The sequence below is a fragment of the Gymnogyps californianus genome, chromosome 12, assembly GCF_018139145.2.
Source record: "Gymnogyps californianus isolate 813 chromosome 12, ASM1813914v2, whole genome shotgun sequence".
NCBI lineage: Eukaryota > Metazoa > Chordata > Aves > Accipitriformes > Cathartidae > Gymnogyps > Gymnogyps californianus.
In genome coordinates, this window is record NC_059482.1 from 1917988 (window position 1) to 1945339 (window position 27352).

The following is a 27352-nucleotide window of genomic DNA, read 5'->3' on the forward strand; positions in this document are numbered from 1 at the left end:
CACAGTCTCCATTCCCAGCCTGGCTGCGGTGCGGTGGGTGCTCGGGGCCGGGCTGGGAGCAAGACGCCAGCGTGGGTGCCATGCACCACCCTTTCCTGGATCCATTCTGGGTGGGGGGGATGCAGCCCCGGGGCTTTTGCAGCGGTAATTTCCATGCCCCGGGTCTCCCGGACGTGGTGTTAATGCAGAGCCTCGCGGCTCGGCGTTGACGAGTGTTTTATTTACACGAGTGAATCCCTCTGGGTCCCAGCGATAAGGGTCGATGCAGCCGGGCAGAGGGGCTGAGTCCCTGCTCTGAGGATGCTCGGAGGCGGTTTGGGTGCCCGCAGCCCGTCCCAGCTCCCATGAGGGGCTGTGCCCAGCAAAACTCATCTGGACACACGCGTGTTTGGGGGTCCTTGGGCCCATCCTGCCCGTGGTTCAGGGGCTACGGCGTGGGCAGCGGTGTCCCGATGGCTGCAGCTTCTGCGGCACATTTGGGGTGCGGGCCTGGGCGGGGGGAAGAGCCCCGAGAGCGCTGGAGGGAGTGTGGAGAAGAAAGAGGAGCCCGCCAAAGTGGGGAGCGGGTCGGCAGCATGCCAGCTGGATGCCAGTTTATTAAGCGTGTTCGGAAAACAAACGCGGGGAAGCCAAAGAATGCAGAGAATTTCATGGGCCGATGCTTCCTCTTAGGGGCCGGCGGTTACCAGCACTGCCCGTGGTGCTGCCCGCTGCCCCGCGGCCACCGGCGATGCTGGCCTCGCCACCGGCTGTGCCCAACGCCTTCCCAACCAGGGCTCAGCTCGGGCTGCCGGCGGTGAGCGTGGCACCCAGCTCCCCTCATCTGGGCACCCAACTCCGTGGGTACGTGGCCGTGCATCTGGCTCCTTAGGGTGCGCAGTGCGCACCCAGCTCCGGGGACACGGGACCCAGCTCCCGGGGGTGCACGGCTGCTCCCAGGGGGAGCACGCCCGAGTGCCCCGCTCCCGTGCAGCGCGGTGGCTGTCCTCAGCGGCTCTCTGCCCTGTGCCGCGTTGCTGCCGCGGCTGCAGGGCTCCGTGCAGGCATTACCGAGCCCCGGGCCCCGAGCGGAGCACTCAGCCTCAATTAGCTCTGGCCTCTTTTTTTTTTTTTTTTAACGAAGCAAACAGGAAACACATCAGCTTTTTTTTTTTTTTTTTGGTAATTATTTTTTTAGATAGCTTTTTTTTTCCCCCCCCCCTCCCTGCCGCAAATGCTGCCGGCGACGGGAACCGGGGCGGGGGTGTGCTGTGGGGTCCAGGCTCGCCCCTTCCTCACCCCGGCCGCAGCGCTCCGCTCCGGGAGCCGCCCCTTGCTGCCGTCGAGGCTGAGACCGGCCAACTCGTGGCAGCAGTGGCGGGGCTGCAGTGCCGGCGGGCGGCGCTAGGCGGGCCGGGCCGGGCCGAGCAGAGCCGAGCCGTGCCGTGCTGTGCCGGGCCGAGCCGTGCCGTGCCGGGCCAGCCCGCCCGAGGGAGGAGGAAGGGGGGGGGGGGGGGGGGGGCGGGCGGCGCCGCTTATAAAAGCAGCGGGAGCGGGGCGGGGGAAAGAGCGTCCGTTCGCTGCTCTCCGGTGACCGGCCAGCGGGGCCTGCCCAGCCCCGGCGGGGCGGAACGGCACGGCGGGGCTCGGTGGGGCATGGGCCGGCCCCCCCCCGCCGCCGCTGCCGCCGCCGCCGCCTGAAGGGATGGAGCGGCGGGCGCTGTGCGCGGGGCTGTACTGGCTGCTGCTGCCGCTCGCCCTGCTCGCCGGTGAGTGCGGCCGTACCTGGGGAGGGGGTTTTGGGGGGGGGGAGGGGGTGTTGGGGTGTTTGTGTTGGGGTGCGGTGTATCTGTCTCCCCCCCCCCCCCCCCCCCACGCGTGAGCCGCGTCGCGGTGCTCCCCACCTCGGGAGGAGCCGCCGCCGGCCCCGAGGGGAGGCGGGTGGGTCGGTGGCGGGACGCGCGGCGGGTGGTTGGGGGGGACCTCCCCCCCCAGCCCCACGGGGAACCACCTTGCATGCTCCACTCCCCCCCCCCCCCAGCCCCACGCGGGACCGAGCCTGCTCTCGGGAAATGCTGTAACTTCTCCGGGCCGGGTGTGGGGGCAGCGCCCTGGGTGTGCGTGTGTCCCGTCCCGTGTCGTCCGTGTCTGGTCCCGTCCCCCCCCTCAGCGGGCACCCACACCCTGGGCACCCGGGGGCTGGTTGGGGCTGAAACCGTCCCGGTTTGGACACCACTGTGTCACCCCACTCGCTCCGCTGCCTCTTGTAAGGTGTGGGGTGAGGAGGGTGCCGGGACAGCCTGGCTCCCGGCGATGCTCGGGGGGCAGCTGGCACCCATGCCGGCTCCGTGCCCGGGTACCATCCCAGTGCCGCGGCAGGGAGCGGGGCACCCACCTCGGCCGCAGCAGCCTCTGCAGGGCCGTGGCTCCCAAGCTGCTCCCAGCCCGTTTTAAGCAACGCTGGCCTTTGAAGGCAGATGCGCCACCCACCAAGGCAACCGTCTGGCTACCGGCCTGGAAAATACCCGTGTCCTGGGACGCACAGAACAAGAATCGGCTCTTTGAACCCCGCTGCTCGGGGGAGCCTGTTTGGGGACTCTCCGTTTACCTTTACCTAGACGCAAAGGAAAAACCTCTCCGTAAACAGGATTGTTCAACGGGCTCCTTGTGCCCGGGCATGGGCAGGGTCCGGCTGCCGCCACCGGGCTTGCACAACCCATGCCGGGGGGGGATCTGCAGGCCCGGGGAAGCGGTGGCATGACTTTTGGGGTAGCGTCACCCAGAGAGAGGGACATGCGCCCAACCGGAGCCGCGTCCGGCCGAGAAGCCCCCGTCCCGGCTGCTGTTTTGGGGAGCCGGGTTGGGATGCACGGTGCTGGCCATGCCGCCGGCGTGGGGTGAGCCTCGCTGGCAGAGGAAGTCGGTAACTGTTGAAAAAAAGCTTCTCTTTATTTGCTCCAGTTTGCTCGAGGAGTGACTCAGTGCATCGTGCAGGATGTGAGGAGGTTAATTATAACCCTGCCTACGAACGGGGCTGGGAAGGGAAGGTGGCCGGGCGCCACTTGCACAAGGCCTCCCCGGCCAGTGGGGTGGCAGCCGCCTCTCCGGGGCGCGGGAGCCGCTGGGCGCATCCCATGGGTGCACGGGGTGACACGTGGCCTCTGGGCGCGGCCTCGCGCATGGGGCCCTCGTGCCCCAATTATGCCGATTTGGCCCCAAATTGTGCCAGGCTTGTTTGCCCGCTTGCCCCGCTCCGGCATGGGATGTTGTACCGGGGACCTGCCGTCTCCCACGGCTGGTGATGCCGGTAGCGTTGGTGTCGTCCCCCCCTCCGCCCCCGGTGAGCTCATAGGTGGCTGGTTTAAATTTGGGACCCCGCTTGGGTGGGGGCTGTCCTGGGAGAGCGGCTCCCTCCTGCTCCGGCCGCTTGTCAACATAGCCGTGCGGGTGACTCCGGGGGGGGATCTGGGGCCTCGCACCCGCACCGAGGGGGAAACTGAGGCACGGGGCAGGGGGAATGTGGCTTGTCCTGCTGCACCTGGGTGGGGAGAGGAAGAGCCCCGGAGCACGACCCGCCTGCAGCCCTTCCTTCCCTGGCAATTAGGCTCTTCCCAAACGTCCGGAGGATGTTTGCTCGCGGCTCCCGGCCAGCTCGGGACGGGTTGCGGCGCAGGAGCTGGGTCCCACGGCACGGCTTGGGGCAGCCCCCCGCTTCCCACGGGCTGGCACAGGCACGGACCCCTACGGTGTGGCTCCCAGCCGTGCCATGGGCCGTATCCTCACCCGGCGCAGGGAGATGCCTCGGCTCAGTCCTGCCTGGCGGGGATGCTGGTGGGGGCCACATCCCACACGTGGGGTGACCGGGGGGGGGGGACGACACGACGACACACGACCAGGCAGCTCTGCGCCGAGACCCCCGGGCTGGGTGATGGTCCTGGCTGCGCCGGCTCAGCTCCAGCGCGGCTCCGTGGTGCTGGGGCAGAAGTGATGGGTGAGGGTGCCAGCTTCCCTCCCTGGGGCTGCGGTGACCCCCCAAACTGGGGGGGGGGTGTCCTGACCCGGGGTGAGGTGAGGACATGGCCCCTCCTGGCTGTGCCCCCTTGCCCAGCCCCAGCTTGCCCACCCAGCCCCAGTGATGGGTGCTGCAGGGGGCCGGTGCCCAGCTGGGTGCTGGCGGGCGCGTGGGCCGCAGCCAGCTGCCTCCTGCGGTCAGGTGCTTTTTATAAAATGAAGGGAAATAAAAAAGAGGAGGGGAAAAAAAAAAAAAAGAAAAAAAAAAATTAAAAAAAGCCACCGCTGCTTCCAGGAGCAATAACTGCTGTTTCCTCCCCAGGCACACAGGGGGATGGGAGGTGCAGGGCTGCCTGCAGCCTGCCCGGACGCTGCCCGGGCTGGGGTGCCCGTCTCCCCGGGACTGAGCCTTTTGCAAAGCCCCCCCCCTCTGCACAGCCCCATTGAGGTGGGTGACGCTGTGGGAGCTCCCTGGGGGTGCAGTGGGTCTCCACACTGCCCCTGGGGCTCGTCCGGCTAGCTGGGGGGGCTGCTGCAAGCTGGGCTTGCAGGAGCTGTATTGCTCCTGTTTGCAAAGCCCGGGCACGGCAGGGTTTAACCCTTTGTCTCCTCCGCACCCCAGTTGCAGCAGAGTCCTGGGGTGCCCATTGGGGCTGGGTGAGGAGGACGGGGGGGGGGTGTGTTTGGGCACTGTTTGGCGCTGCCGTATGGCAGACACCGTCACGGCCCCGAGCTGCGCGTGGGAAATGTTATGGTGGATCCGGGAATGTCGCCGTGCGATGGGAGCATGGGTCCTCGTGAGCAAGCGGGAGGCGTGCATGGGCATCCTGGTGCTGAGCCTGTGGCTCTGGGAGCCCCGACGGTTGCTCTGGCCCCTTGGCATGGGCTATGCCATCCCGGCGTGTGCCCGGTGTAGGGGCTGCAGCCCTGGGGCCGGGGAAAGGGGTGTCCCCAGGCACTGGGGTGGCAGCGAGCACCCGTCCCCAAAGCTACTGCGTTCCCTGTCCCGTTGCACGAGCTGCTGGCTGCCCACTGGGGTTTCCCAGGCTGGCAGCCATGGCTCCCGCTGGCACCCAGCCCGGTGCCCTCCCCGGGGCAGCACCCGTGGCATCCCCGGGGAGCGGGGCCGGCCGCTGCCTCGGCACTGGCAGGAGCGGGATTAACTTTCCACAAAAACAGGATACAGTGGGTGAACTGGCGGGGCTGCTCTCTCTTCCCGGAAAGGGGGGCTGGGGCTGGGAACGTGCCGGCGGCTGGCTGTCCTGGCATGGCTGGCCCTGGGGCTCGCTGCTTTAGGGCTGCCTGGATTTTGGGATGGGGAGAAATCCCATGGGGAGAGCCTCTGTGACTGGGGTTCGTCAGCCTGCCTCTGGTTTGCAGCCAGCAGGCACAGAGCGCAGGGTCCTGGTGCAAAGTGACACCTTGGGGACCCTGTCTGGGTCCCTCCGGCCCCGGGGACCCCAGTTGGGCCGGTTAGCCGGGAGGCAGGACCCAGCTGCAGGGAAGCAGCTCGGCAGAGCTGCCTGGCTCCGGCAGCAGGTAACGGGGCCCGTGTGAAAATAGCAGGGCAGGCAGGGAATTAAAGAGCTCTGCTAATTAATCCTGAGCGGCCACAGGTCCCCGCAGAGCCAGCGGCTGTGCCGGTGCCAATCGGTGTATCGGGCTGTGTATGGGCACAGGGTGGATGGTGCTGTGGGGCCGGTGCATAGGGCTTCCCCATTGCCGGTGGGGTCCGGGGAGCCCCTTTTCCCCGTGCACTTGGGTATGGATCCGTCCCTGGGAGCAGGCTGGGCACGGGATGGTGCCAGGTTTGCACCAGACCCTGACCCTCTCCCGCAGCCGCCCCTCCCACGCTTCCCTGGCCTGATTGCAATGGGAGAGACCCTGGTGCCGGCTCTCCCCGGCTGCCCCCACCCTCACCGGAGGGTCCCTGCCTTCCCCTGGGGTCCCCAATGACCCCCTTCCCCTCCCACAGGGAGATCTCAAGGGGAGATTAAAGGCCGGTGTGAAGGAAACCCGGCACATCTCGCCCAGCTCCCCGGCGCTGCGATTTATCCTCCTCCCGGCACATTAACTTCGTTAATATTTCAAGTGCTGCTTGGCTGCTAGCACCAGCAGCGGTGGCGGTGAACTCCCCGGCAGCGTGGGAGCTAGGCCGGCTGCTCCTGACTCCCTGGGGTCACGGAGCTGGGGAAGGGGGGGTTTGGGGTGTGGATCCGGGATAGCCTTGCTTGGGGGTACAAGGGGGATGCTCAGCGCGGGATCCTGCCCCGTGCATGCGGCAGAGGCGAGACCGCGGGGCATCGTGGACGATGGGTGCTGCTTACATGGCTCCTCGCTGGGACGATGGGGTGCGGGAGGGCGGGTTTTGCCGCGGGGCTGCTCTCCCTACCACCGCTCTCCGCACACGCCAAACTGGTTTTTCCCCCCACGCCGGCCAGCACTTTCCCCGCTGTCAGCATGGCAGGGAACCGGTTTCCTCCAACTGTGCAGGATGGAGCACCCATGCGCTGCCGGCATGGCACGCCCCGGTGCAGCCAGCCCTGATGAGGAGGCGTGGGTGCAAAGCTGGGCACCGCAGGTGCTCCCAAACTGGGCTGCATCGTGCTGGGGGGCTGCTCCCTGTAGCATCATTTATTTTTTTTTTTTTTTTTTTCCCCCTCTTTCATCCTTGAGCCCTTAAAAGCTGGTTGAAGCCGGGGCTGCGGTGAGTGTTGACCACCCTGCCAGGAGCTTTCCCGGTGATGCCTTGAGCCAGGGTGGAGGGGGAGCTGCTGGCCAGAGGGTCCCGTGGGTGCTGGCTCAGCCCTGGGGTGCAGTGGGGTGCTCTGCACTTGCAGGCAGCTGCTGCCAGCCCTTCCCAATGCCTTAGGTGACCCCGAGCCGCTGCCACTGGGATGCTTGCTCTGTGCTGGCCCGGGAGTGACATCCCTGGTCCTGGGGGGCTGGCACTTGTGGCATAAAATACCTGGGTCACGCCATCGCTCTGGGCACGGGTGGTCCCTGCAGCATGCGCGTGCCCTGGTGCCCAGCAATGCCCGTGGGTCTCCCCACGGTGCCTGCAATCCCCGTCCATCCCCGCAGCTCTCAGGCAAGCCCCAGCCCAGGCGATGCCAGCAGGGCTCCATCACAGCCGGTCCCCTCCGTGCCACCAGCACCCGCAGGGTAGCCACGGCTGGGACGAGGGCTCACGCTGGGGCTGGTTCACCCAAAGGACCCTGCCCTGGCGCAGGGGTGGGCAGCGAGGTCGGTGCTGGGATGGGGGGTGCCGGTGGCCATCGGAGGGGGACTGGCTGGCTCCCACGTAAGCCGGAGCGTCGGCTCGCCCCCGCGCCGGGAAGGCTCCTCTCGGCCCCGTCGCCGCTGGCGCGGGAAGGGGAATATTTGCTCCATGAGATCATGGTTTGCCGAAATGTAGCCAGCAACCCTCGGCGGCGTGCGGGGAGGTGACGCGTCCTGGGGTCAGTGCGGAGAGGCAACTGGTGGGATGGTGGTCCCGGTCCCCCCCACCCATGCTGGAGTGCTGCCTGCGCTCCCAGGGGTAGGGAGACAGCTGGGGGTCAGGGACCACCATTAGCGCCGATGGGTGCTGCGTGGGACGTGCCCCAGGCTGCTGGGTGCGTTCCTGGGTGCCTCCCCTCCTGCCACCTCCGCACCCTCCGAGGATCCCTTCCCGTTCCCGGGGTGCCGGGTGGCTCACAGGGGGGCTGCACTGTGTGTCCCCCCCCCGGCCGCGCTGTCCCCTGCCCCAGGATGTGCCGTCCCATTGAAACCCAGTAAACACAGGAAGGGCCGTGCCGGGCTGGTGGTGCCGAGCATGTCCCCTGGCACCTGGCCTGCTCCCCCTCTCACCCCCTGCCCCAGCCCCACAGGGCCGGGGACTGCCCTCTCGGGGCACCCCACTGCCTCACCCCCTTCCCAAGTGGGGTGCCAAGGGGAGCAGGTACCTGCCCTGGCCATGCAGAGCCGGGGTCCCCAACACCGGTCCCCTGTGGCCGTCCCCTCCCTGGGCTGCCCCAGAGGGATCCCCCCTACCCAGAGTGGGGTCCCCCCAGCCTGGGGGGGGGGGTGCAGGGACACGTCCCTCTGGTTTGCAAGGGAGGGGACGGAGGGATGTCCTGGGACTGCCTGGAGCAGGGACACAGTTAAAAAGCGAAGCCGCCATGCTGCGCAGCCCCCCGTGACTCCCTTCCTCTCCGGCCAGGCTCTGATTTGGTGGGTGTCTCGCGGTGGCCGTGCCCATCACCGTGGCCTCGTGGCTGGGCGGCCGCAGGGCTGCCCTGCCGCTGGTCCCAGCTCACGCCGGTGCATGTGCCGGTGTCTGTCACCGCTCGCCTGGCGTGTGCATGCAGCCGATGGGAACGCTGCGTCCCCAGCCACGATGGCAGCTGCCCTGGGATGTCCCCGCCGGTGGCAGCTCCGCGGGGCGCTGGCTCAGCCCCGCTCCCTGCCCAGCTCCTCCGATGGTTTCACGCCTGCAAACAAGCTGTAATTTAGGTCTAAAAATAAGCGAGGGGGAAGGTGATGAGCTGGTGGCACACCCAGAGCAGGGCTGGGTGCAGGTGAGGGGCTGTGCCAGCCCCAGGGTGGGCATGGGTGGGGGTCCCAGCCCAGCCGCGGGGGTCCCTGCAAACCTCAGCATGGTCTTGCAGGAGTGATGCGGAAATGCGGCAGATTTTACTTGTTGCTCTTGTCCCCCTGTCAACCCACATGTCTGGGACATCTGATGTGTCCCCCACCGCGTGCCACCCGTGCGGGTCACTGGGACTGACCCAGCCCGGGCTCCTGCCCACATCCCTCTCTTCCCCCTGGCATCTCTGGGGCGCTTGAGCCCCTGTCCAGGACTGCCCGTCATTTTGGGGTGCCTCTCATTTCAGGGTATCCCTTGCCTCCTGCTTGGGCATCCCTCACCATGCAGGTCGGGGTGCCATCCTCGGGGGTCCCCGGAGCTGGGGGATGCAGCCGGGAGCCTGGTGGGGTGCGGTACCCTCCCCGTGCCGCATCCCTGGCGCTAACCCTGCCCGTACCTCTGCCCCCAGCCTGCCTTTTCCGCTTCAACGTCCTCTCCCTGGTGTACCTGCTCTTCCTGCTGCTCCTGCCCTGGTTCCCGGGGCCCACCCAGCGCTCCGCCGGAGGTAAGGGGCTCAGCCTGGGGTGTGGGGACCGGGCAGGGCATGGCGGGCAGCAGGGTGGGCAACGGGGCGGGCAGCTCTGGCCCCGGGGGAGCTGGGCAGCGCGGGGGCTGCCAGCCGCTCTCCGGCAGGTACCTGTCCTCCTTCCCCTGCGGTTTCCCCCCAGCCGGGCAGTGTGGCTCCACGTGGCAGCCTCGCTCTGTTAATTATAGCCCGGCGCGGCTATTAATAGGCCTCCAGCTACAAAATGGCCAGTTTTTGAGCCCCAGCCTTATTAACCAGAAACCTCAGGGCTGGGCTGTGCCCGCCGGGTGGGCAGGGATGTACCACGAGCAGCCCCTCCGCCCTGCCCGGGCACGTGGGGCACGTCCCCCACGGTGGACATGGCGGGGGGGGGGGTGTCTGTGGGTGCATCTCCCCCCCGGCGGGTGCATGGGACACATCCCCCCACGATGGGCATCGGCTGCCCGTAGCCCTGCTGTCTCCCTGCTCTCTGTGCCAGGCTGAGCCATACTGTAACGCAAGCCGGCAGTGCCTGGCACGGCCGCAGCTAAAAGCTCTGCCCTCTGAATATTTCATGGGCTCGCACGGCTCCGGAGCCCGGGAGTTGCCGAGAGCCTTCGCGCGGATTTACAGGAAAAAAAAAAAAAACAAGCGGAGGGAGAGTTTTTGGCCCGGGGCCGCCCCCCAGCCGGCGTGCAGCTGCGGTGGGCTCGCTGCCTGTCCCGTGGCCAGGAAAACGGGCGCCCGGCCCGGGGAGCTGGGTGGGATAGGGGCACGGCTGCAGCTGGTGGAAGGTCTGACGGGACTCGTGGTACGGGGGACCCCCGGCACCCCCCCACAGGACGTTCCACCAGGGATCGGGATGGGGATGGTGAGCTGCATCCCGATGCCGGTCCTGGTGCAGTGGGGCCGGGAAGCGCCCGGTGCTGGCTAGATGGGAGGGTGCTGCAGGTGCAAGGGGAGGGAGTGTGGTCCCGGGGCCCTGGCTCCCTGCGTTGCCCCGTGCCTCAGTTTCTCCAGTAATGCAGCAGAAAGGATGCTCTTCGGCTGCGCTTGGGTGCACGGTGAGACATGCAAGGTGCTGGTGGGAACCTGTCCCTAGGGCAGACCCCTGGCATCTCTGGGCACGGCCGCAGTGCACCCCTTCCCAGCTCTGTCTGGAGGGTGCTGGGTCCCCACTGGGGATGCTGGTGCATCCCAGGGTCACCTCGGGCGATGGGTAATGGGGTGCCCATGTCTTGCAGGTCACACCAGCCGCCTCCTCAAAGCTCTGCTGGGGACCAGCATCCTCTTCCTCCTCGCCCACTTCGTTTTCCAAATATGCCTGTACATGCTGCCCGTCCTGGACCAGCTGCTGGGGCCCAGCTGTGAGTATGGGGTGCCAGGGCAGCCTGCCCTGGGGGTGCCCACAGCCTGCCCTCGCCCTCCCACACCAATGCTCCCCCAGGCTTCACCCCCTCCCCGCGGTGCCCCGCGCCTGGACCCCCAAGATGGTGACATGCAGGTGTGGGGATCCCATCTTTCTGGGTGCTGGGGGGCTGCTGAGGCTCTGCAGGGGTCACAGCCGCCTGCCCAGCACCAGGGCCATGCTGTGCCGTGCCAGGGTGCCCGCTCAGTGACGGCTGCGCGCTGGGCACAGACCCCATCCCCATTCACCCCATGGGGAAGCGCGCTGCCCGCGCGGGGTCTGCCAAACTCAGCGCCTCCCTGCTTCCCCGCAGGCAGCACCTGGGAGGTCCTTGCCCGGCACATCGGGGTCACCAGGTAAGGGTACCCCAGCAGTGTGGGGCTGGGGGCTGGCAGTGGCGGGGAGGGCAACCCCGAGCCCTCCCCTGCCCCGCTCTCCCCGCCCGCCCCCCCCCCCCCCCCCCAGGCTGGACTTGAGCGATATCCCCAACTCGGTGCGTCTCGTGGCACCCGACGCCGGCATCCTGTTGGTCTCATCCCTCTGCCTGTGCCTGTGCCGCCGCCTCGTCCCCAAGGCCGGTGCTGCCGCCCGCGGCCGGAGACCGGAGTCCCTGGAGCCCCTTGAGCGGGTGAGAGCCAACCCCGGCGCCGTCGGCAGCATCCCACCCACCACGTCCCACCGAGCCCCCGCCAGCCTCCCCGGGGCACCGTGGCCGGTCCCCATCCCCTCCCCAGGGAGGGCAGCCTGGGACACAGGGGCTTGGCATGGGGACGTCCTCGGTGGCCGGGGACCCAGCTTGGGGCAGTTTTGGCCGCCCGGCTGAGCGGGCAGCGGTGGAGGGCTGGGTCATCATCACGGCACCTCGTACGGGCCGGGGTGACTCAGCCGCGGAGGAGTGCCCGTGTTTGCTCCTGCGTTGCCGTAGGGATCCCGGCAAACAGCCCGGCCCCATGGCACCGCTTGATGCGGGGCTGCTCACCGGTGGAGGGGAGCGCGGTGCCCGCACCCCCAGGCTCCGGCTGGCACCACCACAGCAAAACCCCTGGGCTCAGGCAGGGCAGTGGGGCGGGCAATCATGGGGTGCTGGCACCCAGCTTGAGCTCGCCGGCTGGGTGCTGTGCCGTGCCATGCCATGCTGTCCCGTGCCAGCGGGACACCGGGACGCTGTGCTCATGGCACCGGTGTCACCCAGGCAGACACAACCCCAAGCCCATGGTAACCCCCAGCTCAGCAAACACCCCTCGGGGCTCAGCCCCGTTCTGGGGTGCTCCCCACTGGTCCGGGCTGTCGTGGCGGGTGCTCCCTTGCCCGGCTCCGACCGTGGCCGAGCTGTAACCGGAGCGCCGACCGATGCGAATGCCTTTGCCGTGAGCGCGGGGCCAGCGCGGGAGGCAGCCTGGAAAAAAGCTCAGTGCTGGGAACCCGGGCGGCAGCGCCAAGAAAAACAGCCGCCTTTCGGAGACGCTTTCCAAGCGGCTAATGAGATAAACACGGCCAGGTGCCGGGCTGCGCGCCCGCACAGCGCCGGGCAGGGTGCCCCGGCTGTCCACCCGTGCTCTCCCTCAAGTGGGGAAACTGAGGCACAGCCAGGAGCAGCCTGGAGCTGGTGGGCTGTTCGGGATCGGGCCATGGGGCTCACCCTGCGCTTTCCTTCGCCTGGCAGGGGGAAGAGGAGGACGTGGAGCAGCGCGGTGGGACGGCTGATGGGGACACGCCACTCAGCGCCAGGCTGCGGGTGACGGCTCACTGGGTGCTCTGGGCAGCCGGGAAGGGCCTGGCCATCCTGCTGCTGGCCTTGGCCGGTGGGTACGGGACGTGGGGGGCATGCAGTGAGCTGGGGGCAGGGGAGGGGTGTCTCGGTGGCCATGCTGCTGGAGGAGATGCTCCGTTCAGGGGGGGATGCTCGGCCGGGGGCTGCCTGACCGGAGGATGCTCGGCCGCGCACTGACCGCCCGCGGGGCGCTGCTCCCCAGGGATCACCCTGCCCTCCGCCTCCTCCAGCGTCTACTACCTGCTCTTCGTGGGGCTGTGCACGTGGTGGGCCTGCCACCTCCCCGCCAGCCGCCTGGCCTTCGACACCCTCTGCGTCCTCGTCGGCGTCTACGCCGCTTGCCACCTCCTCTGCCTCTATGCCTACCAGGCGCCCTTCGTTCAGGGGGTCTTCCCGCCTCCCACTATCTGGGCACGGTGAGTCCCCGGGGAGGGAGCTGTGCCGTGGGTCCCCGTGCCACCCCGGTTGAGCAGCCAGCTCGGCACCCCGCTTGTCCCCCATCCCGCTGCCAGCTGCGGCAGGTCCCCAGGGAGGGTGGCCGGAGGCTGCTCGGTGAAGCCGTGGTGCCATACCAGTGCCAGGATGGGACCGTGGCGGGCGGTGGGGGTCCTGGCTCGGGCGGGTGATAATGCCACCCGCTCTGTCCCCGCAGGGTGTTCGGCTTCAAGGACATCGTCCTGTACCGCAACTGCTCCCGGCCCAACGCCCTGGTGCTCAACACCGGCCACCCTTGGCCCGTCTACGCCAACCCCGGCATCCTGCTCCTGCTTTACTACACCGTGGCCACCCTGGTGAAGCTGCGCCGGCTGGATGCCAGGGTGAGGGGCTGCAGGGCCGAGCCAGACCCCATGGAGGTGCCTGGGGAGGTGGGGGGCAGGGGGGTGCCTGCAGTGGGGGGTGCCTCGGCAGGGGGATGGGGCATGATCCTGCACCCCCAGCGGCTGCAGCGGGGTGCCCTGAGCTGGCTCCTGCCCCTTGCAGAGAACCGTGGCGCTGGCACAGCCGCCGGCGAGGGAGCTGGTGGAGCTGGAGAGCTGGCCCAAGGACACCGATGGCGTGGCTGAGGACACCAAGGTGGGTTTGGGAGGGGGCTGTGCCCCTCAAGCGATGCCTGAGCTGGGGGGGGGGGGAATGAATGCGGGGTGCTCCGGGGGTGCCGGGGTGGGCTCTGAGCCCTCTCTGCCCCCCCCAGCCCATGCTGTCCCCCAGCACCGGGAAGCCGGGCAGCAGCGCTGAGAACTGCACCGTCCACGTCATGGGCAACTCGCCGCAGGCGGGTAAGCCCGTCTCCACCGCCTCCCCCTCCCCAAACCCTACCCGTGGCCCAGGGGGTGGCTCACGGTCCCCCTCCCCGTGGCCAGGCAGGAGGCGTCCGGCAGAGCGGCTACCCCTGCACACCCTGGGCCACGTCGTCATGAACCAGAGCTACGTCTGCGCCCTCATCGCCATGATGGTAAGGGGCTGGGAGGGTGGCGGGGGGGGGACACACACAGACGTGGGTGGCACGTCCCGGGCTGAGCCCGGGTGAGCGGCCGCATCCTGCCTGCCCGCAGGTGTGGAGCATCACCTACCACAGCTGGCTGACCTTCGTGCTGCTGCTCTGGGCATGCCTCATCTGGACGGTGCGGAGCCGGCATCACTTCGCCATGCTCTGCTCGCCCTTCCTCCTCCTCTACGGCATCGCTCTCTGCAGCCTCCAGTACGTTTGGGGCATGGATCTGGTCCCCGAGCTTCCCACCCGCGTCGGCTTTATGAGCCTCGAGCAGCTGGGGTTGGTGCACCCCAAATATCCCTGCTTGGACCTGGGGGCCAAGGTAAGCTTGGTGTCCCCGTCCCTGTCCCCGCTGGCACCCGGCTGTCCCCACTCACCGCTTGTCCCCACAGCTCCTGCTCACCCTCACCTTCTGGCTGCTGCTGCGGCAGTTCGTTAAGGAGAAGCTGCTAACGAGGAGGAGCCCGGCCACCCCGCTCCTGGAGGTGACCGTCTCGGACACGGGTGAGGGTTCCCGGCATTACCCACCCGGACGGATCCTGCACCGGGCTGAGCATCCTTGGGGTGCGAGCGCCCGGAGGCGGGCAGCTGCCAGGGGTGGGGGGGACAGACACGTGTGCCCCCCGCCTGGCTGCCTGCAGCCCCCTTCCCTGCCTTGCAGAGCCCAGCCGGCAGCGGGACGTGCTGAAGGCACTGGGGGTCCTGGTGCGGGATTTCTACGCCAAATACTGGATCTGCGTCTGCGCCGGCATGTTCATCGTGGTGAGCTTCGCTGGGCGCCTCGTCGTCTACAAGATCGTCTACATGTTCCTCTTCCTCCTCTGCCTCACCCTCTTCCAGGTAGGGGGGGCTGGGGACCCCTCCCCATCCCCATCCCCGTCCCCAGCCGTGGCCCCGCTGATGTCCCCGTCCCCGCAGGTGTACTACAGCCTGTGGCGCAAGGTGCTGAAGGGCTTCTGGTGGCTGGTGGTGGCGTACACCATGCTGGTGCTCATCGCCGTCTACACCTTCCAGTTCGAGGACTTCCCCATGTACTGGAGGAACCTGACGGGTCTCACTGATGAGCAGTGAGTGTCCCCGAACCACCACGGGGTCCTTGCTGCCGCCCGCCCCGTGGTGGCATCAGGGCATGGTCAAGGGATGCGTTGCACGTGGGGAAACTGAGGCACGGGGGGGGAGTTGGCGTTGAGCCCCGGCGTGGCGGCTCGATGCCCGTGCAGGGTGGGATGGATGCGGCCCCGTGTTGACCCTCTCCTCCTTGCCCAGGCTGGGCGACCTGGGCCTGGAGCAGTTCAGCGTCTCCGAGCTCTTCTCCAGCACCCTCATCCCGGGCTTCTTCCTCCTGGCCTGCATCCTCCAGCTCCATTACTTCCACCGCCCCTTCATGCACATCACCGACCTGGAGCGCATCCCCGCTGCCACCCTGTCGCCCTGCCACATCCCCAGGTAGGGCCCCATGCCGGGGTGACCCCCCCCCCTGCACCCCGAGTCCCCTGTCCCCGCTCTGAGCCCTCCTCCCCGCAGGCCTGAGGAGCTGCACGGGAGCCGGCTGCTGCGGGATGCGGCTGCTGCCGAGAGCACCGGGATGGGCGACTCCAACACCGCGTCACAGGGTACCGGGCAGGGGTGGGGGGACAGGGATGGATTGGGGTGTCCTCCAAGCCAGGAAGGGGCTGGGGAGCGATGCAGGGATGGATTGGAGCATCCTCCAAGCCAGCAAGGGGCTGGGAGGGTAGGGAGATGGACTTGGGGTGTCCTCCAAGTGTGGGAGGGTACAGGGATGGATTGGGGTGTCTCCAAGCTAGCAAGGGGCTGGGAGGGTAGGGAGATGGACTTGGGGTGTCCTCCAAGTGTGGGAGGGTACAGGATGGATTGGGGTGTCCTCCAAGCTAGCAAGGGTCTGGGAGGGTAGGGAGATGGATTTGGGGTGTCCTCCAAGTGTAGGAGGGTGCAGGGATGGACTGGAGCATCCTCCAAGCCAGCAAGGGGCTGGGAGGGTAGGGAGATGGATTTGGGGTGTCCTCCAAGTGTGGGAGGGTACAGGGATGGGTTGGGGCATCCTCCAAGACAGGAATGTGCTGGGAGGGTGCAGGGATGGATTGGGGTGTCCTCCAAGCTAGCAGGGCTGGGAGGGTGCAGGGATGGATTGGGGTGTCCTCTGAGCCAGGAAAGGGCTTGAAGGGTACGGGATGGATTTGGGGTGTCCTCCAAGCCTGGGAGGGATGGGGATGGAGTGGGATGTCCGCTGAGCCAGGAAGGGGCTGGGAGGGTACAGAGATGGATTGGAGTGCCCTCCAAGTGTGGGAGGTTAGTGGGAATGGATTGGGGTGTCCTCCAAGCATGAGAGGATACGGGGATGGGTTGGGGTGTCCTCTGAGCCAGAGTGGCTGCGGGGGTGTCAGTGACGGTCCGTGTCCCCGCAGCGCCCACCAAATGGGGGCTGGTGCTGGAGCGCCTGATCGTGCTGGGCTGGACCTTCTCGGAGACGCTGACCCGCGGGCAGGTCTTCGTGGGGCGTCTGCTGGAGCTCCACGTCCTCAAGCTGGTGGCTCTCTACACCGTCTGGGTGGCTCTGCAGGAGGTACCAACCCCAGGGTGCTGGGATGGGGGGGTGGGGGGGGGGTTCAGCCGGGCACCCTGGGGTGCTGACACGGCCGCTGCCCCAGGTATCGCTGATGAACTTCTTGCTGGTGCTGCTGTGGGCCTTCGCCATGCCCTACTGCCGCTTCCGCCACATGGCCTCCTGCCTCTCCACCGTCTGGACCTGCATCATCATCGTCTGCAAGATGCTCTACCAGCTCAAGATTGTCGACCCCAGCGAGTACTCCAGCAACTGCACCCAGGTGCCCGGGCAGCCGTGCCGGGGGGGATGCCCGGTTCTTGGGGTGCTTGTGGTGGCACAGAGGGGGTTCCCTGGGTCCAGCGGCAGGGGTGAGGGGTGCTGATGCCCGGTGGTGCTCCTCTTTTGCAGCCCCAGCTCAACAGCACCAACCTGAGCCCGGAGGAGCTGAGCAACTCCACGCTGTACCGCGGCCCCGTGGACCCTGCCAACTGGTTCGGCATCCGCAAGGGTTACCCCAACCTGGGCTACATCCAGGTGGGCACGGGGACACCCCGTCTGCGGGGACCACACGGGGGGATGCTCGGCGGCATGCCGTGGTCCTGAGCATCCCCTTCACCCCCCCAGAACCATCTCCTGGTTCTGCTGCTGCTGGTGTTTGAGGCGGTGGTGTACCGGCGCCAGGAGTACTACCGCAAGCAGCATCAGCTGGTGGCCCCTGTCACCGAGACCATCTTCGAGGACGTCTCCCGCGAGCACCTCGACCATGGCCTCGGCAGCTGTGCCAAATACTTCCTCAACTACTTCTACTACAAGTTTGGCTTGGAGGTGGGGAGCAGGCGCTGCGGGACAGGGGGGGGGTCCCCACCGCTTGCAGCACCCCAGGGCTGAGCCTCTGCGTTCCCCCCCCCAGATCTGCTTCCTGATGACGGTGAACGTGATCGGGCAGCGGATGAACTTCATGGTGATCCTGCACGGCTGCTGGCTGGTCGTCATCCTGACGCGGCGCCGGCGGGCGGCCATCGCCCGCCTCTGGCCCAAGTACTGCCTCTTCCTCGTCGCCTTCCTCCTTTACCAGTACTTGCTGTGCGTGGGCATGCCGCCCGCCCTCTGCGTGGGTAAGGGGCAGGGGTGGGGGGGAGGCACCCATCCTTCGGACGGGTCAGGGAGGCGGAGGTCCGTGTGCGGGCAGGCTGCCCGCCCCCCTGCCTGCCTGGGTAAGGGGCTGGGAGGCTGGCATCGAGCGTGCCCACCGCCCCCCAGACTACCCGTGGCGCTGGAGCCGGGCCCTCCCCATCAACTCGGCGCTCATCAAGTGGCTCTACCTGCCCGACTTCTTCGTGGCCCCCAAATCCACCAACCTCATCAGTGAGTATCCCCAGCCCCTGGCATCGCCCTGCCCATGGGGTGCCCTGTCCCCCTAACTCCAGCCCCTGGCACCCCCCTGCCCATGGGGCACCCCCAACCCCAGCCATGGGGGGGGTCGGGTCCCCTCCTGCCCCCAGGAAGGTGAGCAGAGGGGAGGTGGGAGGGCAGGCAGGAGGGGGTGGGAGGAGCTTGACAAGTGCCCCACCCCCTTGGGGTGGAGATTGACAAGTGTCCCACCTCCTTTTGGAGGAGGAGCTGTGGAAGAGCCCTGCCTCTTTGGGAGGAGCTTGCTTGAAGTCCCACCTCCTCTGGGGAGGAGGAGGGGCCTGGGGAGAGCCACACCTTTGGGGAGGTGCTTGATTAAAGCCACACCCCCAGGGGAGGAGGGGCCTGGGGAGAGCTACGCCCCCTTGGGGGTGAGCTCAACGAAACCCACACCCCAGGAGAGGAGTGGCCTGGGGTGCCCCACCCCTCTGGGGGAGGGGCTTGGTGGATACCACGCCCTCTTTTGGGGAGGGGCGTGGCCTACTAGAGCCACGCCCTGCTATCTGTGCCATGTGCCTGCAGACGACTTCGTGCTGCTGCTGTGCGCGGCCCAGCAGTGGCGGGTGTTCGAGGCCGAGCGCACCGAGGAGTGGCTGCGGGCGGCCGGCGAGAACACCGACCGGCTCGACCTGGCACGGGACCCCCACAACCCCACACCCAACTTCATCCACTGCCGGTGGGCGCCCGCCACCGCGCGGCACGGCACCGCAACCTGGGACTGGGATGGGCTGGGGCACCTGGGGCCATGGGGGTGGGACCCCCACACACCCTGGGATGGGACCCCCAGGCAGCGGCACCTGCTGGGATGGGATCCCCTAGGATGGGGATGGGACCCCACCAGTGCTGGGACCCCTTTGGGCCAGGGAAGCCATCCCCCCCAGTGCTGGGCTGGGACAGGACCCCCCCCAAGGCTGGAACAGGGTCCCCTGCCACTAGGAGGGTACCCCCAGGCTGGGACAGGAGCACCCTGAGGCTGTGCTGGAAGGAGATACAGTGGTCCAGGACACCCCTGGTGATGGCGCAGGACCCCCATGGGCACTGGGACCCCATAGACTGGGACAAGGCACTTTGTCCCTTGAGATAAGGCTGATGCGGGGACTAGGTTTGGCTGGGGCGTGGGGTAGCACCTCGCTGCACCCCAAAACTAGGTGGTGCCACACATGGGTGCTGGAAGGGGATGGGGACCTTGCTCTGAGTGCCCCATCTTGCAGGTCGTACCTGGACATGGCGAAGGTGGTGGTCTTCCGCTACCTCTTCTGGTTCGTCCTGGTGGTGGTCTTCATCACTGGGGCCACCCGCATCAGCCTCTTCGGCCTCGGCTACCTGCTGGCCTGCTTCTACCTCCTCCTCTTCGGCACCGCCATGCTGCGCAAGCCGGCGCGGGCTCGCCTTGTGCTCTGGGACTGCCTCATCCTCTACAACATCACGTCATCATCTCCAAAAACATGCTGTCGGTGAGGGCTGCTGGTCCCTGGCCACGCAACGGCCCCTGGGCTGCTCCTCGGGACCACCCACCCCCTGGGCATCCCCTGGGGAGGGGACGGGTGGCAACACCGTCCCCCTCTCACCATCCCCGGGCAAACCCTGCACTCTGCCCTCTCTCCCCGCAGCTCCTCTCCTGCGTCTTCGTGCAGCAGATGCAGAGCAACTTCTGCTGGGTGATCCAGCTCTTCAGCCTGGTCTGCACTGTCAAGGGCTACTACGACCGTGAGTTGCTGGCCTGGGGGTTCTGGGGGCTGCCCTGCCTGAGCTGGTGGGGTTGGGGGTGCAGATTTGGGCTGCTGCCTAACCTGCCTGCATCTCTGCCTGCCAGCCAAGGAGATGGGCAAGGACCAGGACTGCTCGCTGCCTGTGGAGGAGGCGGGCATCATCTGGGACAGCATCTGCTTCTTCTTCCTCCTGCTCCAGCGCCGCGTCTTCCTCAGCTACTACTTCTTGCACGTCATGTTGGACCTCCAGGCCTCTGCCCTGCAAGCCTCAAGGTGGGGCTGGGGTCCCGGAGGGTCCCCGTGGGTGCTGGGGTGCGGGTGCCCCCCTCACCCTCCCGCCATCCCTGCAGGGGTGTCGCGCTGTTCAAGGCCAGCATCCTGAAGAGCATGCGCTCCCACCGGCAAGCCGAGAAGAAGTCGCTGGCCCAGCTGAAGCGGCAGTGAGTGGGTTTTGGGGGGCACCTGGGACCCCTCCCCTGCAGCCACCAGCACCTTGGGGCACCCCTGTGTGGGTGGCGTGGATGGGGGTGCCCCGGGGGATTTGGGGGAGCGGGCTCCGCAGCAGCGTCTGCCTGGCAGGATGGAGCGGATCCGAGCCAAGCAGGAGAAGTACCACCAGGAGCGGCTGCCCGGCGGCACCGGCGAGGGGCAGGATGAGGCCAGGCCAGGTGAGAGCTGGGGGGTCCCCCTCATCCCCCCAACCCCTCTCCAGGCACAGCAGGGTGACCGTGACCCATCGCCGACGCCTGTCCCAGTGGACCCCCACGGAGCATTGTGGTGAACCCCTTCCCTGACCCCCCGGCTCGCCCCCACTCTGGGGGGGGTGCACCGAGCGTGGCCGTTCTCAGCCTCCCCGTCTGCCATTCCACAGCGCCCAGCAGCCCAGCGGACCCTTCCCGGCAGAGGGAGCGGTGGTGGCGGCCATGGTTAGACCACGCCGCAGGTACTGCCCCGGCACGGGGCCATAACGGGGCGCAGCCCCTCGGCAAGGTCCCTCCGCCGGGGACCACTAACACCCGCGGGGAGCGGTGGTGACGGTGCTTTCGGCAAGGTGACACCCTGCATGTCCCCCGTCCCCGTGCTCGGCCGCAGGGCACTAACCAGGGCTTCTCTGCTTCCCAACACTAACGGGGTGTTGGACTCGGGGTGCCAGGCTGCGTTTGGGGTTACCGGCATCGGTCACCTCCGAACGCCAGCACTGGAGGGACCCCACTTTGGGGACGTGAGAGCTGAGTCGTTGACCCTGATGTCCCCAAAGGGGATCCCCATGGGTGTCCTCGGCACCGTGCCCGCAGCGCTGTGCCAGGCAGAGAGCCCTGGAGAGATGGCAGCGGGGCCAGCCTGGGCACCGGCTGTGCCGTGCCACCCCGTGCCGTGGCACCAGCCGTGCCGTGACACCCCATACCACCCTGGCAGTGCTGCATTCAGGGGAATACTTCCTCTTTGAGTCGGACAGCGAGGAGGAGGAGGAGGCGGCGGTGCCGGAGGAGCCGCGGCCGAGCAGGCAGAGTGCCTTCCAGGTGAGCATGGCTGGGGGGCCGGGGGGGGTGCTGACGGTGCCCATGGGGTGCTGACGGCCCCTCTCCCCATGCCAGCTTGCCTACCAGGCCTGGGTGACCAACACCAGGACGGCGCTGCGGCAGCAGGAGCAGGAGCAGCCGGAGCCACCCGGTGCCGAGGTCACTGCAGGTGGGTCTGGCTCACCCTAAAATAGGGTTGGGGGGGCCGGGAGGGGACGCAGCCCTGCCCCGTGCCCGCTGTTTGCCCTGGCTGCTGTCGGCATCCCGTAATGGGGTATCACCTCGGCGGGGTTCCCGGTGTGTGTGCGTGGGCTCTCCGATGGCTACGATGGGGTTGGGCACAAGCCATGCGGCTCTCCTTTGGTGCCCATGCTGGTTTTTAAGCTGGATGGGGGGGGGACACGGGACGGGGCGATGAGCGGGAGGACCCCAACAGAGGCCAGAAATGATATCCAGCCTCCACTGAGCCGGTGCTACCCCTTCCTGGGGGGTCTGACCCTTGCAGGGGACAGCGGAGGGAGGGAGGAGGAGTTGGAGGCGCTTGAAGAGACCGAAGGCCAGGAGGAAGAGGAGGAGGAAGGCTCCGGTAGGTGGGCGGCAGGACCGCAGCGCAGAGGGGTGCTGGGGGGGGGGTCCAAGCGGGTGTGAAGTGACACCCCCCTCCCTCCCCCTGTCTCCTCGGCAGAGCGGGGCAACGTGGTGCAGCGGGTGCTGAACACCCTGCGGTTCCTGTGGGTGCTGTGCCGGGCTATGGTGGACGGGCTGACCCAGTGGCTGGATGCCTGCACTCGGGAGCACGCCGACATGTCCACCGTCCTGCGCCTCGAGAGATACGTCCTCACGTGCCGGCTGGCCACGGTGAGCCCGGGAGGGACCCCGGGACACGGCGAGGGAGGCGGGGGGTGGCAGCACCACGGTGGCACTGACCCCCTGCCCGCTGCAGGGAGAGGACATGCACCGCGGGGTTCTGGATGAGCTCTACCTGCCGCCGCCGGAGGAGCCCCCCCCGAGGAGCCGAGCCCACGGGGGGCCGGGGGTGCGGACCCCCAAAACGGCGTCGCTTCCAGGCAGGTGCATAGATACCCCCCGAGGGGGCAGCCGGCAGCGCCACGGGCAGGGACCGGCGGGCAGGGGGCTCACCCCTGTCCCCGTGCCGTCCCCAGCGGGCACCGAGGAGCCACCCCACCCCGGCGGGATGCCCGTTGCCCACCGGCAGCCAGGAGCGGGTGACGACTTGGGGGTCGCAGGAGGACGTGGCCGGGTCTCGGGAGCTCCTGGCTCTGCCCCAGAACCGGAGCCGGACGGCCAGCGAGCTCCTCCTGAGCAGGTACGGGGACGTGGGGATGGTGGGGTCGGGGCTGGGGGGCGGCGGGGCCGGCTCACCCCCCCCTGCACCCCGCAGGCGGCTGTACTTCCCCGAGCTGGAAGAATCGGAGCAGTTTTATCGGTCCCACAACCGGTTCCTGAAGCTGCTGCTGGCCGGGTACCGCTGCGTGGCCGCCCACTCCGAGCTGCTCTGCTACTTCATCATCATCCTCAACAACATGGTGACCGCCTCCGTCATCTCCCTCTTCCTGCCCATCCTCGTCTTCCTCTGGGCCATGCTCTCCATCCCTCGGCCCAGCAAGCGCTTCTGGATGACCGCCATCATCTTCACCGAGGTGGGCAGGGGGTGGCCGGGGAAGGGACGATGCCACCCGGCCCCCGGCTGCCACCCACTGACCCCAATGTCTCCGCAGGTGATGGTGGTGGTGAAATACCTCTTCCAGTTCGGGTTCTTCCCCTGGAACGGCTACGCCATGCTGGTGCGCAACGAGGGCAAGCCCTTCTTCCCACCCCGCATCCTGGGCTTGGAGAAGACCGACCGCTACATCAAGTATGACCTCATCCAGCTCCTGGCGCTCTTCTTCCATCGCTCTCTGCTGCTGGTGAGCCCCGGGGCACAGGCACTGCCGTGGGTGTCACCTGGGTGGGCGTCCCTGGGAGCTGGAGGTGCTCTTGGGGGTGATGAGGGGCTCTGGAGAGCACCCAGCGGGTGCTTGGTGGCTCTGCCTTGGTTACTACCCAAGGCACCTATTGCTGGTTGGGTCCCTGGGGTGCAACAGGAGCCGGTGCTGCGGGATGGGGGGGTGAGGTGCGTGGGGCTGGGGGGCATCAGGAACCCCGTCCCCCTGACCGCACTCCTCCCCAGTCCTACGGGCTGTGGGACCACGAGGAGGACCCCTTCCCCAAGAAGAAGGCGGAGGCGGAGCGGGTGGAGGATGAGGAAGAGGAGGAGAAGCGGGAGGAAGCAGCGTCCCCGCCACTGGCGGTGGGTGAGGAAGGGATGGAGGCGCTGGCAGAGCCGGGGGCACCGGATGCAGCCGCGAGGCTGGAGCCGGAGGGCGATGCCGTGGGGCAGGAAGAGGGGGCCGGGGCCACGCAGCTCCGCTTCAGGAGGAAGAGGAGGCGGGGGAAGAAGCAGCCGGCAGCGGCTCCGGAGGAAGGTGAGCACCAGTTCCCGGCCCTGGCACCCCAGCGAGGGGCAAGGCTGGTGTCCCCCAGGGCAGAGGGGTGCTGGGGCCGGGCAGGATGCGGCCCTGCAGGACCCTGGCTGTCACCCACGCCGTGCCTCACTCACAGGGGATGGGGAGGAGGAGGAGGAGGAGGAAGAAGAGGAGGAGGAGGAGGAAGAGGTAAAACAGAGCCATGCTCAGAAGAAGCTGAAGGCGTTTGGGCTACGGGTCAAGCTCTTCTTCCTCACCATGTGAGTGCCCCGTGGCGCTGGTTGGGGTGGGGGATGCGGGGTGCAGCCCCCGTCACCCGTCCCCTCTCTCTGTCCCCTCCAGGGCACAGAACATGTACCGGCCGGTGCGCAAGTTCTTCCGGGACATCCTGCACACCCAGCACCGGGCGGCCACCGACGTCTACGCCTTCATGTTCCTGGCCGACGTGGTCGACTTCATCATCATCATCTTCGGCTTCTGGGCCTTTGGGGTGAGCAGGGGGTGCCTGCAGGACGCCGACTGGCTGGCTCCCACCACGGGGCCAGGCTGGGCCACATCCTGATGTCTCCTGCATCCCCAGAAACACTCGGCAGCCGCCGACATCACCTCCTCGCTGTCGGATGACCAAGTGCCGGAGGCCTTCCTGGTCATGCTGCTCATCCAGTTCACCACCATGGTCATCGACCGCGCGCTCTACCTCCGCAAGACCGTGCTGGGCAAGCTCATCTTCCAGGTCATCCTGGTCTTCAGCATCCACCTCTGGATGTTCTTCATCCTGCCGGCCGTCACCGAAAGGTACTGAGCATCCCCCGAGGATGTCCCCAAGGGCACGCTGTGGTCCTAGGGTGGCACTTTTGTGTCCGCAAGCCCACGTGGTGGCCCAGCCTGGCTGGGCGGGTGGCCGGAGGGTAACACCTCCCCTCCCGCAGGTTGTTCAGCCTCAACACTGTGGCCCAGCTGTGGTACTTCGTGAAATGCATCTACTTCTCACTGTCGGCATACCAGATCCGCTGCGGCTATCCCACCCGCATCCTGGGCAACTTCCTCACCAAGAAATACAACCACCTCAACCTCTTCCTCTTCCAGGGGTACGGCACGGGGCTGCGCGGACCCCCGGGTGCCCGGAGGGTGCCGTACCAGCCCCCTCTCCCCGTGTTCCCCCCAGGTTTCGCCTCGTGCCCTTCCTGGTGGAGCTGCGGGCCGTCATGGACTGGGTCTGGACGGACACCACGCTGTCCCTCTCCAACTGGATGTGCGTGGAGGACATCTACGCCAACATCTTCATCATCAAGTGCAGCCGTGAGACGGAGAAGGTACGGCCCTGCCATGCTGGGAAGGGCCCCCCAATAAGCCCCTTGTTGCTTGGAGTCCCCCCTGAGCCCGCCTGGCACTGTGTGCTGTCTCTTCCCCCCGCCCCCCCCAGAAATACCCCCAGCCCAAGGGGCAGAAGAAGAAGAAGATCGTGAAGTACGGCATGGGGGGCCTCATCATCCTCTTCCTCGTGGCCATCATCTGGTTCCCGCTGCTCTTCATGTCGCTGGTGCGCTCCGTGGTGGGTGTTGTGAACCACCCCATTGATCGTCACCGTCACCCTCAAGCTGGGGGGTACGAGGTGAGGATGCAGGGGATGAGTGCTGGGGTGCCCAGCCCGGACGCTGGGGTCCCCTGCCCCGCTCACAGCACCCCGTTCCCCCACAGCCGCTGTTCACCATGAGTGCCCAGCAGCAATCCATCCAGCCCTTCACCCCCCAGGACTACGAAGCCCTCACCAACCAGTTTGAAAGGCAGCCGGTAAATCCCCTCCTGCCCCCCCCCCCAAAACCCCCTCTGCTCCATCCTGCTGGGTGCCCGGAGAGGGCTGGCAGAGCCGGGGGTGCCCAGGGTGGGGATGTCCTTGGGTGGGGGCTGAGCTGTGTGCCCCCCCTGGTGCCAGGTGGCCATGCAGTTCATCACGCTGTACGGCTACGAGGACATCGTGACGGCGCGCATCGAGGGCAGCTCGGGCTCGCTCTGGAGCATCAGCCCCCCCAGCCGGGAGCAGATGCGGCGGGAGCTGCAGAACGGCTCCTCCGACATCACCCTCCGCCTCACCTGGACCTTCCAGAGGTACCGCCGGCAGGGTGCGAGGGTGGGGGGCAGCCCTGCCTGCACACCCCCCGTACTCAGCCTCTGCTGCCCGCTCTGCCCGCAGGGACCTGGGCAAGGGGGGGACGGTGGAGCACACCTTTGACAAGCACACCACCGACCTGCAGCCTGGCGCGCCCCAGCGCATGGAGCTGGCCCAGCTGCTGCAGGGCACCCGTGACACCCCCGTGTGAGTGTCCCTAGGGCTGGACAACCCCCCCCAACCCCCCCATGCTCAGTGGGGACGGTACCCCCTCCCGCCCCCCCCCCCTCACCCCACTCTCTTGCAGGCAAGTGCCCAAACTCTTCCCCAAATACATCCGGGCACCCAACGGCCCCGAAGCCAACCCTGTCAAGCAGCTGCTGCCAGGTGAGTCCCACCGTGTTCCCCCCTCCCTCCCCCCAAAAATCAGTGTTGGGGGGCACACCGGGAGCTGTGCTGTGTCCTGACGGTGCCACCCCCCCCCCCGGCAGACGGGGAGGACAGCTACCTGGACGTGGAGGTGCAGCTGAAACGGGAGCGTGCAGGCGCCGGCCGAGGGGGCAACAGCTTCTTGGAGTGGTGGGTGGTGCGGCTGAAAGAGGCCCCCCCCGCGACGGCAACATCCTCCCCATGGTCATCTTCAACGATAAAGTCAGCCCCCCCAGCCTGGGCTTCTTGGCTGGCTACGGGTATGCGGTGGCGGGGGGGGGGAAGCACCTGGCTGCACCCCAGAAGGGGTGTGAAGCTGGGGGTGGGATACAGGATCTGACCCCCCCCACCCTTGCAGGATCATGGGGCTGTACGTCTCCATCGTGCTGGTGATCGGGAAGTTCGTGCGGGGTTTCTTCAGCGAGATCTCGCACTCCATCATGTTCGAGGAGCTGCCCTGCGTGGACCGCATCCTGAAGCTGTGCCAGGACATCTTCCTGGTGCGGGAGACGGGCGAGCTGGAGCTGGAGGAAGAGCTCTACGCCAAGCTCATCTTCCTCTACCGTTCCCCCGAGACCATGATCAAGTGGACGCGGGAGAAGGAGTAAGGGGAAGGGGCTCTAGGCCCCCACCCCACCCCGGGGACATCACCACCAATGCCTTAACCTGCCCCCCCCCAAAGCTGGGGCCGCATCCTGCCGGGGGAGGCAGTGGGACGCAGGGTGCTCGGCGCTCGCTTTTAGGGAGGATGTTTTTCTTACGTTGCTTTGAAGCCGTCCAACCTGCGGAGACCACGTCGTGCCTTCCCGGGGTGGGGGACAGGAGCCAGCCCCCCCCCACCTGCTGGGCACCCCTGGCTGCTGGGGCTGGGGGGGGGGCCCGGTCAGGAGCCGGCCCGTGCCCCCTCCCCACTCTCCCCCACCCTGCTCCAGAACCAGGTTGAACTCAAAAGCAATAGCCCCCCCCAGCCCCAGGATTGGGGGCCCTGGGTCATGGCCCCCCCCAGCCAGGGGTGGGGGCTGGCAGCCCCAGCTGGACTCTAGACACTTGTTGTGACTTTGGTTTTGTTTTTTTTTTATTAATTCAAATGGTTTATTTATACAGATATCTAATAAAACAAAGCTGAGGCCTCCCCGGCTGATGTGCGGCTGGGGTAGGGAGAGGGGGCTGCAGGGTGGGACCGGGGACCTGCACCCCTGGCCCCCACCAAATAGGGGCTGGGGCCTCTCCCTGCCCACCCCCCCCCCCCGGCTGTAACCAAAATGGGGTGCAAAAGCAGCTGCGTGGGTGCCAGGGGTCCCCAGGGGCTCTGGTTCCCCACCATCCTATGGG

The 27352-nt window shown here is 67.5% G+C and overlaps 1 protein-coding gene across 1 annotated transcript; it reads left to right on the plus strand.

Moving 5' to 3' along the window:
• The first annotated feature begins 1684 nt into the window (after positions 1-1684).
• Positions 1685-27151, plus strand: PIEZO1 (piezo type mechanosensitive ion channel component 1). The gene is given in 53 exon segments (XM_050904285.1): positions 1685-1748; positions 9030-9125; positions 10370-10492; positions 10847-10889; positions 10999-11161; positions 12197-12335; positions 12507-12720; positions 12957-13122; positions 13286-13378; positions 13497-13757; positions 13858-14118; positions 14189-14300; positions 14458-14636; positions 14715-14863; positions 15063-15242; positions 15321-15409; positions 16220-16377; positions 16463-16639; positions 16768-16893; positions 16984-17184; positions 17270-17474; positions 17620-17724; positions 18292-18445; positions 18981-19195; positions 19198-19223; positions 19380-19476; positions 19583-19751; positions 19829-19918; positions 20058-20146; positions 20350-20421; positions 20895-20998; positions 21074-21167; positions 21504-21584; positions 21684-21856; positions 21942-21998; positions 22001-22065; positions 22176-22325; positions 22401-22659; positions 22738-22926; positions 23190-23484; positions 23621-23744; positions 23827-23974; positions 24065-24279; positions 24414-24572; positions 24650-24797; positions 24908-25096; positions 25183-25275; positions 25418-25590; positions 25676-25798; positions 25899-25978; positions 26083-26190; positions 26193-26280; positions 26379-27151. Coding segments are annotated over 53 exon segments (7581 nt in total). The 3' UTR covers positions 26629-27151.
• The last annotated feature ends 201 nt before the right edge of the window (positions 27152-27352 follow it).